At 36.0% G+C, this 17,656-nt stretch overlaps 1 protein-coding gene across 2 annotated transcripts in view; it reads right to left on the bottom strand.

The window, feature by feature from the left end:
* The window catches only part of rxfp1 (relaxin/insulin like family peptide receptor 1), a 122,377-nt gene extending 105,712 nt beyond the window's left edge, over positions 1-16,665 (bottom strand). For both annotated transcript variants that reach the window (XM_023328283.1, XM_023328284.1), the window contains exons 1-2: positions 16,390-16,665; positions 7,425-7,562 (exon numbers count right to left, since the gene is read on the bottom strand). In XM_023328283.1, the coding sequence (XP_023184051.1) occupies positions 7,425-7,562; positions 16,390-16,432 (181 nt within the window). In that variant the 5' untranslated portion in view covers positions 16,433-16,665. The remainder of the gene's footprint in view (positions 1-7,424; positions 7,563-16,389) is intronic.
* Positions 16,666-17,656: the final 991 nt, after the last annotated feature.

The following is a 17,656-nucleotide window of genomic DNA, read 5'->3' as shown; positions in this document are numbered from 1 at the left end:
GTGTAGCTGTGGCTGGTTGAGGCTGTAACTACTGGAAATCACTGAGGAAAATCTGCGCGAGACCTTCACTTGTAGGTTTTGATTCTTACATTGAATTAATTATTTAACATCATTACGCAACATATATATCCTCAGGCCGATACAAGAAACACTCCAAATAGAAAACCGCTGTTAGGTATAAGTATCTGTATGCACAGTGTAATGGATTGTAATGTATGCTTTGTGCATGAGTGGTTTTGTAATTTTGTTTGCTTTTACTGCAGTTTTTAAACTAATGCAAGCATGCGACAGAGGAGTCAAGCGAGGCATTATTAATTATTTCCCTCTAAGTTCACAAGTACATGAAATTGCTGTTTGGAAACTGCCGGTATTTTCAGATACTGATTGGGAAAAAGTTCCATGTTTAGACAAAATCACAGACACATTGAGTCTGCTGTAGTTGTCATGCCAGGCCACTGTATGGCGCTGTGATTTTAGCATGTTGTCAAAACACACATAAGCTTTTGACCCTAGGCTTCCACCCCATTTAGAAAATAGCAGCATACATTCTGTATCAGGAGTTATTTTAAACTGGTTAAGTAGCACACAAAGCACAACGCTATCTTCCATTGTTTTTGTTGACATCTGTCCATCCATGTGCAGAACAAACCCTGCCGTCAGCACATGTTCACTTTCACACCTGCAGAGTACCTCACACCTCTCTGAGGGGTGTTCATGAAAACTTTCACTTTGGCACCTCATTTCAAAAAGTGCTGAAGTCAGAGATTCTGATCACTAGAGATGTGTAAACAAGCGACTGGATTGTAACAAAAATATTACGCTTCCACCGAAAATCAGCTCCGTCTAACCAGGGCCTAAATGATATTCTATAATTTAAATTCAAGTTGATCAAACAATAAAAATAAGAATAAAAGTTTTCTTTGTAGCTGCTAAGTCGTTTTCACTATCCGGTTGTCAAAGCGGCCCATTTAGGGGTTCTAGAGTACCAGAAAATTGACAGTTTCATTGGTTTAGATACGGATTGTTCAAAAGACAGAAACCACTTCTCATCACTCAGTCCTTTAGAACACAGAGCTGACAACTGGTGCCCTATGGGCCACAGTAACCAAACAATAGAACATGAGTCAGTGTTACTTTTAACAGCGCTCATGCTTCCAGCGCGGGAAGAATCAGCTAAAAAGTAAAAGGTTTTGTTTAAGCATTTATTAATGTCCCAAATCTCCGTCTTGAGGTATTGACACCATATTTCAAACGGCTGAGGATGAGTTCTGTTTTCCACTGTACAGACCACAGACACTTCAGGGAAAAGTGGGTGGCTTTACAGGAAAATCCTTCTGCATAATATATTGTGACCTGTTTTTGCAAAACAGAGTTTTCTTTTTTTTATGCTTATTTGATAAAATGGGGCTGATTTTTAATCTCCAAGCTGTTGCCAGTAACAAAGCCTTGGCAGTTGAGATTGTGATACAGATGGTGTTTGACAATAAACAGCAGCCTAACCATAATACTTTTCATACTCTTATCTGTTAGTAGGACTTATTATGCAAGTGATTTTTTTCAAGAGCTTTTACTTTTAATTGGGCTATTTCAGTTCCCACAGTAATACTTAAAAGACTTTATGTCTGGCTTGTGTTAATGAAAAAAGGAAGCCGGCAAATTAACTCATTAGGTATTGAATCAGACAAACTCCCAAATAAGGGATGTCCACAGTGCGACCTGGGAGTCTTTTGATGCCCTTGGTCTGATTTTGTGTGACTGCAACTCAAACTGTGCAAATTGTGTGGATGAAGACTTTTAATTTTAATTGGGAGAAAAATATTACTGACAAATGAAAATCTTGTTAATGGAAAATATAAGGTACAGCAAAAGGTGTTCATCCTTTAGTAATCAGACTTTTTAAACCATTCTCATTAATTTAATAATAGGGTCAGATCTAAACTGAGATGTTTTAGTTCATGTATTAAACACAGCAACTATTTTCAAAGAGTTACCAAAATGTTGTTCATACTGTTGAAAATATTCTGAGGAAATATTTCCTCGGCCCCTGCGACAACATTTTTTTCTTCAATTTACCCCAAAACAATTTGCAAATTGGGTGTTATTTTTGCTCTTTATTGTCTGAATTTATATAAAATTATATAAAAAATATATATTACTTGTGTTACAGTTATCAATCAGACATTAAATTACAATCTCTCCCAGTAAATAAGCCACAATGTTTTCCCATAGTTTGGCTGGTCATGCTACATGTAGTCAGAATTCGATCATTCAATAAAAAGTTATTTTTCTGCTATAAAACTTTCCTGATCATTGAATCCTAAACTAGGTCCTAAATATTTCTTGATTATCATATTGATAGGGGAGATTTTCAGGAGGCTTTGGCTCCCTGATAAACTAAAGAAATCCATCATGTGAAAAAATGCTGATACAACTTTAGTTAGAACAGCTGTCCTCTGCATTTACAGCACACACTGCAGTGTCTTTGCTAAATTCAGTGAGGCATAAACTTCCAAGAAATAATCTAAAAAACTACAGATAAAACTACAGAGGAAATGCTGACAATGTTCGTATTTTCCAGAGGAAGTCCATTAGAATATCACTAAGTGAATTTGTGTGATGAATGAATTATTAATAACAAAGAGGTTATTGCTGATTGTTTCTTTCTTTGCAGAAATTAATTGTAGTTGGCATTTGGGAACTCTGCCCAGCAGGTACAAACCAGCAAGCTGCCAAAACCTGGTACAACGTGGATTCACATTGGCTGTTAAACGAGTCAAACTGCATCCACTTCCCCTTTTCCAAAACAGCTGAAGACATCCAAGTTATTTTTCTGCGGTGATGTTCATTACATGGAGTGTGAGTGGACTGTGCTACTGGAACAGAGAAAGTATCCGTGGCGTCACAAGTAATAAAAGAGAACATCAAAGGACAAACACAAAAAACTGAAGAAGATGGGAAACGGAAATTTTTATGGGGATTTATTTTATGAGAGTCTGGAATGGACCTATAACATACATGTCAGGCTGGATAAAAAAAAGATTAAGTTATTTTAACTTGAACCCATAAACATTTCCTGACAAATATCTGACATCAGACCATAATTTTCTGTGACTGAATAAAAGCTGGGACACAGATGGCAGCCAACAGGGAAGATTAATTTATTATAATCTGAGAGCTGCTTTACAGGCTGTAATGACTGATGATTGTCCTTTAAAAGATAACAGCCAGGAAACCAGTCATGCATAAGCCTGATGTGACAAAACTTAGGTTGTGGATCAGGTGAGAAGATTATGCTGAAATGTTAAAACACTTCATAATGTCTCCTTTACATTTAGGATCCTGTAAAAAAAAAAAAAACTAAATATCATTTTCTGGTTCAATAAAGACATACGACAAAAGGAGTATAGCAAACAGTGCGGCAACATTTTAGGTCAAGTCAACAATAAAGACATTAAAAGGTCCAACAACAAAAATAGATTTTAAAGGTTTAGATGTGAAGGTCAAAGTAAAAGGTTAGTCTTCATGGTGGAAAGCGATATCCATCGAATGGGGAAAAGAGTCAGGCAATTTTATTTTATAACGGTGCTTCAAACGGTGCTATAAACTTCAAATCATGCTTTCTTAGTAACTCAGCACTCTTTCCTTTGTCACGGTACCTTTCCCAGCGTATGGCATTTGGGTTCAGGTCATCTAACGTCTCTGTGCTTTGCAGGTGCAACATTTTTAGCTCCCCATGACTTTCTGAATTGGGTTGTCAAATTTGGACTCCTATTACCAAATACTGAAAAAATCCTCAAGATTATCGCATCATTATCAGGTACTCAAGCAAAAGTATTTATACATCTTGTTGATTACATTATTTCCAATTTCATTTCACAAGTACAATTTGAAAAGTGTAGCATGAAATTCAATTCAACCCATGCTCCCTTCTGCTGTAAATATTTTAGATATTTATTTTTCTTCTGGGATTGGTTTGGACATGTGTCCAGTCAGCCATCTTTTTCCCCATGACTGTGAACCAGAGAGAGACCATTTAAAGGTTCTGGAAAACTCTACAGGTATTCTGTGTTAATTAACTGATTAGGCGCTAATCATCAAAATTACTAGAAACAAAGGCTTGGGATATATATGGGAGTTTCATTTTCATGCAATATTCAATTTGTTTTAAATGTACCAGTACTTCTGTTAAAGAAAGAAAACAGAAAAATACTAAATCACAGAAGAACTGACAGCAGAAGAGTTTGACTTCCATACTCATCCTTTCACAAATGATGTAATCCTGGGTTCATTAAACTTGTCACTCACAGAAAGCTGCAGAGAATCGGGTTGGTTCAGAGATTGCATCAGTGAAGTTCCTCAGACAGCAGCTTCAATAATTACCAACAACAACACAGAGCAAGTTGGGATCGTGGCCCATTAACACATATTGGACCATTTGCGTCAACTGTGTTGGAACTAAAACTGGCATGACACGGGCCAGACGGGACCAGGACACTCCTGACATAAACCATTGGCAGGAACATATGCCAACAAACTGTCACTTAAAAACGTCCAATAATTCATAGCTGCTTCTCTTAGATTGTTTAGTGATGTGTTGCAATAGATCACTTGAGAAAAATACAGGCTCCAACACCCAGGGAAATTTAGATGTTTTATTTTCAGTGTTTTGACATCCAGGCTTAACCCTGCTCAAATAGAAAATGTCAGCATTATTATTATTTTTAGGATGGATGGATTTGTATTATTCAGTGGCAAGATTTTGTTGCTCTACTCTTTACCTCAACAGAATCCTAAAGCTGTTCTCTTGGGTCAGAGTTGGGCAACGTGTTTGACCAAGTTTCCTGTTTCAGTAAGCTTTGTTTTTTTTAATATTGCCATCAGAGTGAAACTGTCCTTTTTCTGAAATAAAAACCAAGTCAGCCAGTTTGTTACTTCACCATTTCTAAATACAATCTCCACTACATCTCCTGAAAAGTCTTCATCTGATCCATTTGAGTTGAGCAAATTTACTTTGTCTTTCATCCAAAGGAAATGCTTCCAATCTTAATGAGACATTTTTCTTATATCTTAAAAAAAATATGATTTTTTTCTGCAGAAAAAGCAAGAGGGATTATTTTAATAGTTGTCAGTGAAATATGTTTTCATAAAGTGCAACTGACCTTCGTAGTGTTTGAGCAATAAATCAGAGCCTTATTTCTATTCCCTCTTTCCCAGTAACATACTATCAATGAATCAGTTCAAAAGGTCAGTCGGAGCAGCTTAGATTGAAGGTGGTACACATTTGCGGTGAATAATGCTACAAGTGTAATTCCACCGAATTTTGGTTGATCATTATTATTTCCTTTTCATCTTCCATCTTTTTGAAGTTTCACCATAAGATTTCTTTTGCCACAGGAAATAGTTTTTCATCTAGAGGCATAATGGGAACTTGCAGATAGATATAGACCATATGTTTCAAAAGTGGAAAAGTTCAAGGCCAGAATGAATAGATTTTCTGTGCAAAAAAACATAAAATTTTTTCTTTCTGTGTAAATCTCAGGAACAAATTGAGGGTATAAATGAGCCAGCGAGAACGTGAATGCACAGAATCACAGGCAAGTCAAGAGATTTCTATAGAACAAAAAAAAAAAAAAATGAAACTGCATGTTTCAAAACTGTTTAATGTTGTGGCAGCATTTCATATTACTTCTTTGCAAGAAGCAAGGCTATATGAAAAATAATTAATAAATTACATCTAATTACCAAGATGCTAACATGCTTAAAAGAGGATAACGCTCTCATATTGAAATTCATGTCATAGGTTAATCAAAAGCCAGTAAGAGGAAGCAAAGACAGACAGAAAAAACCATAAATGAAAAAAGACTCCCAGGTAATAATAGGGATATATTTTTGAAATAATATTTTACTCCAAATAGTAAAGTTGTTAATTTCAGTGCAATGTTCTGATAAATCAAATGTGGCAGCATAAGATGATTACAGAAAATATGTTGGATTACAATAAGCTCTGTTCAAATTCAACATAAAAATCCAAATCCTTTTTTAAGTAATGGGCTGAAAGGAAACAAGTGTCAGTTTAACTCCTTCACTGCAAAACCAGATTAACATTAAAATAAATACGAATAAATATGAAAAAGAAATTCAAATAATTAAAAAGAGTTTGTTGTTTTGTATCAAGAAAGATATGCACAAAGAAATGACTGTTTAATAATTAAAAGTCGTAAGTAATATACAGGCTGAAACTTTTTAATCAACAACAACTCTCTCATAATCTGATATTAAATCAGTCTTAATATTTAGGATTACCAAAACTCCATTAACCCTTTATGTCCTATACGCAGCGGCGGCAATCCAGCCAAATTTGCAGAACCGTAATTCCGCCACACTTTGCGCTATCTGAGAAATTCAAATGGTTTCTGAAAGGGGAGATGATGCACTTTCCAGCCAATGTCGGGTTATTACGGTAATTTCACCCTCGTCATAGCAGGGAATGAAATTAATCTGAGGGGTAGTTGCAAAAATAACTTGCTAGATATTGAAAGTTCCAGGTGTTATTGATAAATGGGCAAATATATTTACTCACAGGACATTTAAATAACTGCGTACAATTAAAATAAGCAAAAATATCCAGGCAGAGATTTTACATTTGGGACATAAAAGGTTAATAACGCTGGGAAAGCCCAGGCAATGATATCACAGCTTGTAAGTGTTTGACAGGTTAATTCGCAACATTTGAGTTTAACTGATTTATGTTGAAGCAACACCTTAAACACAATGCTCCCTTTTGTGACATCAAGGAGGAATTTAAAGGAATCAGCTAAAATATCAAGAAAGGATTTGTGGACCTCCACAGGGTTCATTTGATTCATCCTGAAACATTCCAGATCCTTAAGAGTCTCTCATTCATCTGTCACATTTACACACGAGTCTAAACACCCTGAGAAATTCCAGCTATCAGAGTGTTTACAAAGGAGACTGCTTCCGTATCCCATAGATGAATGTGTTTAGGTGCAGAACATAGGCATGAAGACTGGAACAAAAGCCAAAGACCTTGAGAGGATTCTGCCTGAGGCTGAGCGTCATGTACAGATCAGAAAGAACAAACCCTTAAAACCAATGTAGTGAGCTGGACTGCAGTTTGGAAATGATGCCTAATTCCAATCATTTCATTTGGAGAAAAAAAGGGTTCAAGAACATCATCCAACTTGTGAAATATGTGGATGTTGGCATCATTTTATGTGGCTGTTTCTCTGCAGAATGGACTGATGTACCACAAAATATGGACTATGTGACATTTAACTGACATAGTCATCATTCAATTCATTAATCAATATACTGCGATTATATAAAAGCCATTATTCATTAGGAAAAAAGCCATTTGGCAGTCAGCGTGAAACTACAACCTTCAAGTTCGGAACAAAACTCACCGCAGTTCTCCTCGTCTGCCTGGTTTCCACAGTCATCAATGCCGTTGCAGTGCAGGAGCTGCGGGAGGCAGACTGTCAGATTGCCACAGGGAAAATATCCAAGTGGGCATGTACCCTTCTCCTCTGTGGTATTGAGTGCTGTAATCAAAACAGAAAGTCACAAAAATATGACTTAAATCAAAGCTTTCACAAAATGTTTTAATTAAATGCTCTAAAGATTCTTTCCTAAAAAATGTTTATGTAGAGGAACCGAAATGCTCAGTTTTATGCAGCTCTTGTCAAGCTACTGTGTTTTTTCTTATAGTTTGTCTGGCCAAGCTGTTGTACATGCTGCAAAAAGAAGTAAAAGTCTGACAAATGCATGTAGGGCTGAAGCAATTATCTGGATTAATTGTGATTAATCAAAGATTGAAATAATTGTCAACTAGTGAAGTAATCAATAAATCTGGTGTTTGAAGACTCAAAAGGCCACTTCTTGAAAGAACGTACTCACAGCCGCAAATAAATTAAAACTGAACCAAAAATATATACATTTTGCATTTAAGATGAAAAAGCTTCTGTCTGTAAATATGTTCTACCCAAAACACCTCAAGTGGCAATTTTAGCTTCAACCAGTTCTGTAAATAAAATAAAAAAATCTATTAAGCACCCTTTGATATCAAATGATTAATCAAAACAGTAGTCAACAGATGAACTATCTGTTGACTACTATCTGTTAAATCTATAAAACAACTGCAATGGCAATCTTCATGGTCATGAAATGTCATATTTTAGAGGTTTTATGCAGCTACTGCCATGAAAAACCAGAGATAACAGAAAATTGAGTAAAGATTGACAACAATGAAACTGCACTTGCAAAAATGTTCAGCAACGGCTGCAATAAATTAAAAGGCTTCGTCAATGACAGATAAATCATCTCCTCCAGTAGTGACTCATAGTCTCTGCTTTTTTCAAGCAATCTGTTCTGTTTATGGTTAAAAGCAGAGAAAATGTACACAACCCAACAGCCCACCAAAACATTAACAATAAAACATGAACTGTTGATTACTTTTAATGAAAGTGTGAAATAGCTCTGCTGAAGAAATATTTCCAAATACAGTACTTGATTAACTCTTTACCTGGATTAGTGTTAACAATTAGATGAAAAATTATTTTTAAAATTTGTAAAATGCCCCTCCAGCAGTTGGCTTGAAGTACATTCTGGTTAATTAGTACATCTTCACATAAACAGCAGCATAATCACGTAATTTTACTTTAGCCCATGTCTCTCATGACTGTGAGTGAAAATTAACTGTTGCTGAGGTTCTGCAAATGAATAAGCTCTAAGCTTGAAGTTTAGAAATGTCTTGATGCAGAACAGATTATGAGCTACAGAGAGAAGAAATCAGTCTTTTTATGATAATCCAAATGGGTCTAAGATCCATAACCAGCCAATTTTTTAAACCAGTTATTAATTTGAAGTATTAAGGTTGATCTGCTGCGTGCGTAAGAGATTGTTTGCACCCAGCGCTAAGAAGTATTCTGATAGATCTGATTATAAAAGAGGGGATTTTTAAGAAGCTCTTTTTATATTTTAAGAATATCTCTGCAGCACAGAGATATTATACATTTCTGTTCTGCAGAGATGTACAGTATGTGTCCTATAAAAGGATATGTCCTTATGTATCCTTATATAGGACATATGATGATATTACTATGTCCTTATTTATCCTAGAAATATTGTATCACCAGTGCAGTTTAAGTCAGAAGGTTATGTAAATAAAAATTATAATTCTGGAAGCATAATTACATTAACTAATTTCTTTTTTTGTTTGTTTGCCAGAGGACTGATTATATATCTTTCATTGGCTTCCTAAGTTTCAATCAACACAAAGTACTAATATATGAGCTTAAATATGACTATTTTTATATAAATCTGTCCATAAGTAGGGCTGAATGTTCAAAGACAGGACAGGGCCTGAGGCTATCTGCTTAGCAATTAGCAGATAGCCTCTGTCCAACCTAGCTTCATCCAGGTTGGATGAAGCTAGGTACTTCATCCAACCTGTTGATCCAGTACAGGACGGGAAGGTCTAAATAATAATTATTTAATTTCTTTTTGGAATCAAGAAAGTAGTTTAGAATTTGAACTGCAAATTCAAAAATAATTTGAATATGCATAATTCTGATGATTGTTTTGCTAAGGTCAAGAGAAAACCCAAACTGTTGCCTTCACATGAAAAGAAATTATTAACTTAGTTGGAATGATTACAAGCTGAAAACTTTTACATCATAAACTTAGAGGTGCCAAGCAGTAAACAAGACCAGATCACACGTTCAAGCTGAAACTGAAATGTATCAGTTCAAACAAAAAATGCTAAGTGTTCCCTGTTTGGTCACTAGGTGGGGCTGGAGGCTCCCGTGTATCAGGGGAAACAAATAGCAGGCAGAAGGGGAGACAAGTTTTGACCGCTGTCCGTGTTGTTGCAGTGTAATCTGGAGTAATTTGGAGGTACTTTGCAGTAATTGGGTTTTTGCACCAAATTTTGAATCTGCAAACCAACAAAACCCTTGGGACTGAGTATTACATGTCAAAACAGGTACAACGTTAGCTATGGAGCAACACTTCACTAGTACAGCGCTATTAGACTGACTAGTTCATCGAGCATTCCCAAATTTTTAACTCCATTGAAAAATGTCCATTGCTTCGTTCCTGTTGATCGGTATGGGTCAGGGCGCCATTTTATAGTCGAGGAACTCAGGAAAATTTTTCCACCACCAGACTTTCAAGGGGCAGGAGGGGGTTAAACCCAAACGCCTAGTGCTGCGTCATGTTAGCGCGACGACAAACGTGACACACCAGCGTGTCTTTTCTTTATCGAAAGCAGGATTTTAGTTCAGTTCAGTTTTAGTAACACCAGTAGCTCCACCCTAACCATGACCTGAAACTGAAGGCAACCCAGGGATGGTGGGGTCCGGGTCGCTTTTACATCGCAGGCAGACAAAACCCCCAAAGAAACAAACAAACAAAAAAACATACCAATCTACATCCATCTGTGCCATATCACTCAGTGAAAACAAGACATAGGCTTAAAAGGAAACTATGAACCAATACACACTCTATTAATACTACTAGAGCTGCTGGTAACTTCAATTTCCTGAGGGAGTCTTCCCAAAGGATCAATAAAGTACAAGTCTAAGTCTAAGTCTAAAACAGTGTATTAATCAAGAATTATTTCTGAATCTTGTTAAATCTTTTGTCAAAGGTAAGCCAAATATAAACATATGTTTGAGTCTATAAATATAACCTTAAAGTGTGGATAAATTTATAAAAAGACTTATTATTTTGGATCATATTTTGGTTTTAAGGACATCATTTCAGAATCAGAATTTCCACAGCCAGAAGCTTGCAAGAAGGATGATAAATGAATAATGTTGCACAATAAAGTAATGACTATTTCTATGCTTCAATTATCTAAACAAGATGTGTTCTGGATTTTGCTATGTTTTCATAAATAAGTTATGACATAACATATACAGCTTTGGACTCAAAAAGCCAGCTTCCTGGATTGAGGCACTGCAACCACATCTACTTGTTCACATAAGTAGCAGCGGGGGTTTCTGTGAAAAGACCGCCTGTTTGTTTGGACTTAACTTAATGCACAATATGTGTTTGCAAAAAACAGATAAGCTAGAAAAAAGATTCTGATGGAAACCTGGTTTCTTGTAAAGAGCAACAAAAGGCAAAGAGGTGGTTTATGTTTGCAGAATATGTCCAAAACCTCACCAAATGCCAAATGTGACCTGAGCTCTGGAATCTGAATGTGTCCTCAATGTGTCCTGGATGCATTCACACCTGTACTCTGCTGTTTACTTGTAATCAGATCAAGCAGGACGCATGTCGGCCCCAGACAGAAACTGCCTGTAAAGAACGCAGAGCACTATACAAGCTGTTGTGATTTTAAACTACCTTGAAAAATTATAAGAGAATGGCATCCTCAACCTTGTTTAAATGTGAGCTGCTGCATTTTTAAGCTTAAGAGGAACTGATGTTAAAAATTACAACAGACCTGCAGCCACATGTGAGGCAGAGCTGAGGGAGACAGCAGGGAAACAGCTATTATATTGCTCCGATGCTGAACAAGCTGAATCTTCATTTTCTATACAAGCATCAGGAAATAACATTCTAAAGGATAATTCTGTTTTTACTTAACTCATGATTTAAGGATATTTTAAACATTTATGCATACTAAATGTACAAAAAGGGAGAAAGTTCTTATTTAATGACCTATTGGGACATTTAAAATACCCCTTGAAGCAAATAAAATGAGGAAAACCCAGAGTAAACTTTAATGTTGCTACAAAGGTCAAAATACTTTTGCTTCTCAAAAACTCATACATCACAAAAAACACAAGGAATTGTTGTGAACAACTGGCTTCCATTTAAATCAAATTCACAATTCTTCTTTTAAAATGTCATTTCTGCACTGGCTATAAAACTTAGTCATAAAACTGAAGGAAAGAATAATTCATGGAGGCTCAGCTTTAAAAGCCTTAGCCTCCACAGCTAACTATCAAAAGGGCTTATTAAAGTTTCTTTAAACATCCATTATCATTTAATAATACAATTAGTGTTTTCATGAACAAAAATAAAGCTGCAAAGTTCATCTTGCTACAACTACTATGTAGTTTTATGACAGAAAAAAATATTGGAGTCAACAGGCACAGCACACAGAAAACAACCATTATGGGTTAGATTTGTCCTGACCTAAGGAGTTATTAGTATCATCAACCATTTCAATAGCTGTAATTTACCGTCTGTACTGCATCTCTAATGAAGCATGCTGGTCAGGTTTTAACGTTTGCAGAAGAAATGTAGCCATCAGAAAACAGATCAAACCAAAATGTCCTCAATGTCTGTTTAGCAGACACAGTTTTCTCATCCCTGCCTTCCATTCTCACATTGTATATAAAAAATAGTGCTCTATTTACCGTAAGTTGAGATTCATGTTTGTATGTGTGGAACTTATGCTGTTCTCAAATGTTCTATTTTATTTCTAAACATTTATAAAAGCAATAGAAGTTTTAAGTTAAAAAAAATGTAATGCATCAGGGCAATGTGAAAGCCTTCTACATGGTCTTCTGAAAGGTTTTAACTTCAACTACACAACATCATGCAGCACATTCTGTACTGTAAGCTGGAGTAGCTTTTTGGGGGCTTATTTACATACAACCCTGCTTCAGCCTTGAAAAGTGTCTTTGTGCATAGATGTCTTAAGTTTCCATCACATTAATATGAAATTAAAATCTGACGTGACACAATCCACTTTTGTTTACATTTTGTGAAGAAGGAAGTTGACTGAGTGTCTGGTTTTCATGTCGTTTCCTTCAGTAGTTCTTGGTGCACCACAGGCAAAGGGGGGGAACAGGTTGCTCAAAGGGTTTGGTTCATTTGACACTGCAGTTTTAAAGTGACAGCAAGTGTAACAAATGCTGCAATTTTGGTACCCGGACCACCAGGTGTGAACACACCCTGAGACCCAACCATGCCTAAAATATTAACGGCTTAGCTGATATGAGAGATGATAAATCTACTAGACAACTTGTGGTGCTAAAGTGACACGATTCACATTAATATTTATTTTCCCTGAAATATATGCTTTTCTGTCAGTTATCCAACAGGATTATTGCTTTTTAATGCCTAATGCTGTAATGTAAATCCTTGATTTCATTATCTAAACAAAACCTAAAGTGATATGGCAACAAAAAAGCCAGAGATTGAACTTTTAAGTTGAATATGTCGATAAATGTTTTAGTTTTCGCCTCTGAAACAAAGCAAACTGTAGGAGAATAGAACAAGGTATAGTCAGTATAAATGTTTGATGTAACCTGGAAGTGGAACGGGTTATGTGTCTGACTCAGCCGCTTCACAGTTGGAGGTCTGGCAGAAGATGTTCTTTCACTCTCAAGGAAGCAAAAAGAAGAAGGTGAAAAAGAAAGACCCTAGAATAACATGCTACTCTATATCTTTTGCCATGGAAGAAGGAATCTGTTAAATCTTATTAGCAAGATTTTAGATGGGAAATATGAATCTAGCTAAAATAGTGAATATTTATAATTCCAGTTCTCATCTATGACAGTCATTTTAAACAGATTTTGAACTCTGGGAAGTTTACAGGCAAATGTCACTTGGCCTGGCTGATTTCCACTTTTCTTTGAAGTCTGACTGAACCTAATGTTTCTGCCCAAAGAATAAAGGCAGATTAAACACAAAAAATGGAAAAAATAATGGGATTTTTCATAGAGGTGGTAACTGAAACCACAAAAAACAAACAAACAAAGGAATTACATTACCTTCTATAAATTAAATCTTGTATTGCAATGAATGGTTAATTGCACCAGTACAGGTTTCATTTGTTTTTGTTGTTTTTTTCATTACAAGTTTGATCTGTTTTTTGTTATTATTCTTTTCCATTACAGGTTTCATCTATTTTTGTTATTCATTTTTTGTCACAATTAAAATTGGGATCATTAGACAAAATTATTTTCTGCTTGCACATATATACAGTATATGTATTCTCTGTTTCCACAGAAGAACATGATTTGTTGTGCCTGGCTTTTACAAATAATGCATTAGACTCTATTTTTGTGTTTCCTACTGTCTCTCTTCTAGGACATGTGTCTGAGGTTGCTAGTTCCTCCCATATATTTCACAAATGACTCATCTGGGTTTTCATTTACTGAAGTCACTAAATAAAATAATGTTACCTTTAGCTCTTTATTTTTTCTGTACCCTTTAAGCTAAAGGGTTTCAGAAGTCATTTCCACCAGAAGACAAAACAATACAAGAAAAAAATTAAGAATAGTTCCACAGTTATCAGATCAAAAATGCAAACTTTTGGTACATGTGTAAAGATAAGAATGTTTTGATAGTGTCATCATCACTAATGTTGCTGTTACCCTACCTGATTTATTAGTAATTAAACAGTAAATTAGAAAAAATGTAAGTGTCTAAGTAAACATTACAAAATACAATAACAATTCTTGTCCAGACACAAAAGAATGGCTCAGAATTTTAAATCTATAAATTGGTTAAAACATCATCAGATTAGGACTGAATCAGCTGAAGCGTATTTGCTCCACAAAGGTTTTAGTGAAAGATGTACTAAGCAGAGCTGTCATTTTTAACACAATTTGGCCAAAAAGTGTCTAAATTGTGCCAAATGTGTTTTTACCTCATAAAAGAAAGCTGATTTCCATTATAGGACTCGTTCTGTCTTTGGTCACGGAGTCAAACTTGTTTATCGTCAAAATAGTATTGAATACATAAAATGGAAAGAAAATAAACTAAATTGAATCATTTTTTGTCTCCAACTGGAGAATTGTGTTGAAAGAAATTAAACTGGCCAAACCTTTTTAGATACATTATTTTCATTCACATATGAATGGCCTGTTTAAGGTCATAAACAGAACATCTCAGCTGAAGTCTGGACTTTGACTAGTCCACTAAGAGGTTGACTTACTGATTCTGACAAATTATCTAAGCAACACTCACTAAATGACTCAAGTGAATGGACTGGTTTAGTGAGAAATAAATTCAAAATGATTTACCACCTCTATTAATCACAGATATTTTATGTGTTAAATTTATCTATGGGGCAGGTTGGGTGGAAACACTTGTTGTTTCATTAAAAAAATAATAATTTGAAGGCCTTTGTTTTATTTATTCAGCTTATCTTTCACTGATATGAAAATTTGAGCTGAAACATTTCAGCAAAACACTAAATTCAAACAATCAGAAAAATAGTAGATGTTACTTCTGATACATTTAATAAATGAGAAAACACCCCCTCATTTTTCAGTTTCTGACCTGTTTGTTAACAATTTGCTTCTAAAAACAGCAACGTTTGTTTCTGATGTCTGGCCAATTTACAAAAATATGTAGAAAAAGATCTGTTTGTTTGATCAACTGTAACCAAACAGCTATGTTTAGGATGAAGATCTCCAACAGAAATATGTAAAAGGGAAATGGAAACATAATCCTATAAAACAGGTTGCATTATGACTTCCTTGGATGAACGGCCAGTCTGATAACTCCCCACTAACAGCCTTTCCCATTGTTAGCACATGCTGAAACCTAGTAAACACTGATAAGGAACGTGGTGCGCACATTATTCAAGTTACGGAGGCAAACTGACCACAGATGCTCCCCTGCATTCAAGATAAACCACTGCCATTGTCTTGATAAGTTCTGTACTATTTAAAGAAACTTAATCTGTTGATTCTATCAATGGGTTCCTTTACGTTATAACAAAAAAGAACAGAATATAACAAACTGAATAGTTTCAGTTCTCTAGTGGTTTTAGTTTTAAATTGTTCCAAAGCTGTTACTTAAAGTGAAATTATACAACAGTAAATTGTATGTTGGTTTCCCCTTATCTAACAACAGTAGCTTCCCTCAGTAACAGAATCCCACTGGAGCAGCAGGACAGTAACTGAATGAAAAAGGTTCCCTTCATGGCTAGAGACGCTTCATTTCACAGCAGATGCTACAGTATGGAATAAATAAGCTTATATCACATACACATCCAGCAAAAATGCCTCAAATACACAGATTAGCCTACCTCAGAAAATCCACAACATAACAGAAAAATGGGATCAAACACAAGGCAAACATCTGAATGTACATTATTATCAAGAAAAGATAAGCGATTTAAAAAAAAAAATCAGATTATTGGATGGAGCAGTGCTTCAGTAAATCTCCAGCTGTTACATGAAAGACAATTTACACCATAACTCTGAGATGGATGAAAAATCGACATACATTTGCAGTAACATCCCTTCGGTGCAATCATGTTCCAATTTTTCAGTTCTGTCTGATTATCAATGCAAACGTGAAACTATTTAAATTGCAAATGTAAACTGTAAAAGAAATGTCCTAAAAGAGTTCAAATCATAATCCGGTCAATTAAGTTGCTGAACTTACCAGACACTCCACAAGCGAATATCACAGCCACGTAAACTTGCATGATGCCTCTGGAAGTTCTCTGTTAAAACCGCGCTGGTGGGAGAAAGGAGCAGTAATTATCTCGTCCCACTCTTCCCAGGTGTCAAATTCTCACCGGAAGTTCTTAAATGAGACGCTGTGCGGTATCAACCGCGCTGACGGTGTAAACACGGCGGTTCGAACCGGAGAGCAGCAGCAGGAGAAACCTGTGAACGCTTCACAGGACCGAGGCGGTGTGCAGCCTCCTCCCGTGTGGCGGAAAGGTTTAAAGAGTTGCCATGTTCTGACGTGCGGGGAGAAGCGGGCGGCACAGGTGCGGCAGCGCGCGCAGACAAGCAGCATTCACGTACCACCACGTCTGAGCGCGAGCCGCTCAATAAATGCACCTCTGTTTAATTAGGGACACCAAACTCTCCCAGTGCGGTGCTGAGCTACAGGACTGATTACTCTATTGCTTTAACATCCCACAAATGAAAATGTTTTGTTTTTTCTTTGCACACTCTTGAAATTCAGACTGTAAAGAACTGAAACCCGAATAATTTCAGTTCGGGTTCAGGTATTCTTTGTTTCACACTTTTCGTATGAGCTTCTCTCATTTTCTCTCCTTCTGTCGCATTTGTCATGTTCTCTGTCTGATTCGAAAATTTCCAGTTTCATATCGAATATTAAAGGTAATCTCTCTTCAGTCTTCTAAAGGCAAGCATTATGTTCAGTAAGCAGGTTTCTTTCTATTATCAAGGAAAGCTGCTATTTATAAAAAAAAGCCTGGCGCTTTTTTTTTACCTCAATGCTATTACAGGATCAGTTGCTTTGATTGGCTTTTGCTTTCATTTTATCCTGCAGCTGCATCAGGAAAAAAAGAACCTGACCCAAAGCCATCATCCTCATAAACTCAGAGAACATAGCAGAATGTCTTCACTATTTCCCGCTTTTACCATTTAAACCTAAATTGACCGAGAGTGTATTTGGGGTTGAACCAATTTTAGTAACTGATGGGACTCTGTGTATCTTCAAAGGCTCAGAGTGGAGGAGCTATCTGTCAGCATTATCCTTTCACATGGATGTAAGCGTCAGTCAGAGGGGAATTCATCCCACCATAATAAATGGCCTCTGGGCATAGTAACTAACTGAAATATATTGGGATAAAACTTTATCTGTCCAACAATACTGGCTAGAATGCCTTGAGTCAAATCAAGAATATCATATACAACAATGTCTATTAGAAGGCTCAATACAATCATTATCA

Source organism: Xiphophorus maculatus, chromosome 23, assembly GCF_002775205.1.
Source record: "Xiphophorus maculatus strain JP 163 A chromosome 23, X_maculatus-5.0-male, whole genome shotgun sequence".
Classification (NCBI taxonomy): domain Eukaryota; kingdom Metazoa; phylum Chordata; class Actinopteri; order Cyprinodontiformes; family Poeciliidae; genus Xiphophorus; species Xiphophorus maculatus.
Note: the sequence above shows the minus strand (reverse complement) of the source record. Positions and strands in the feature narration are given on the sequence as shown.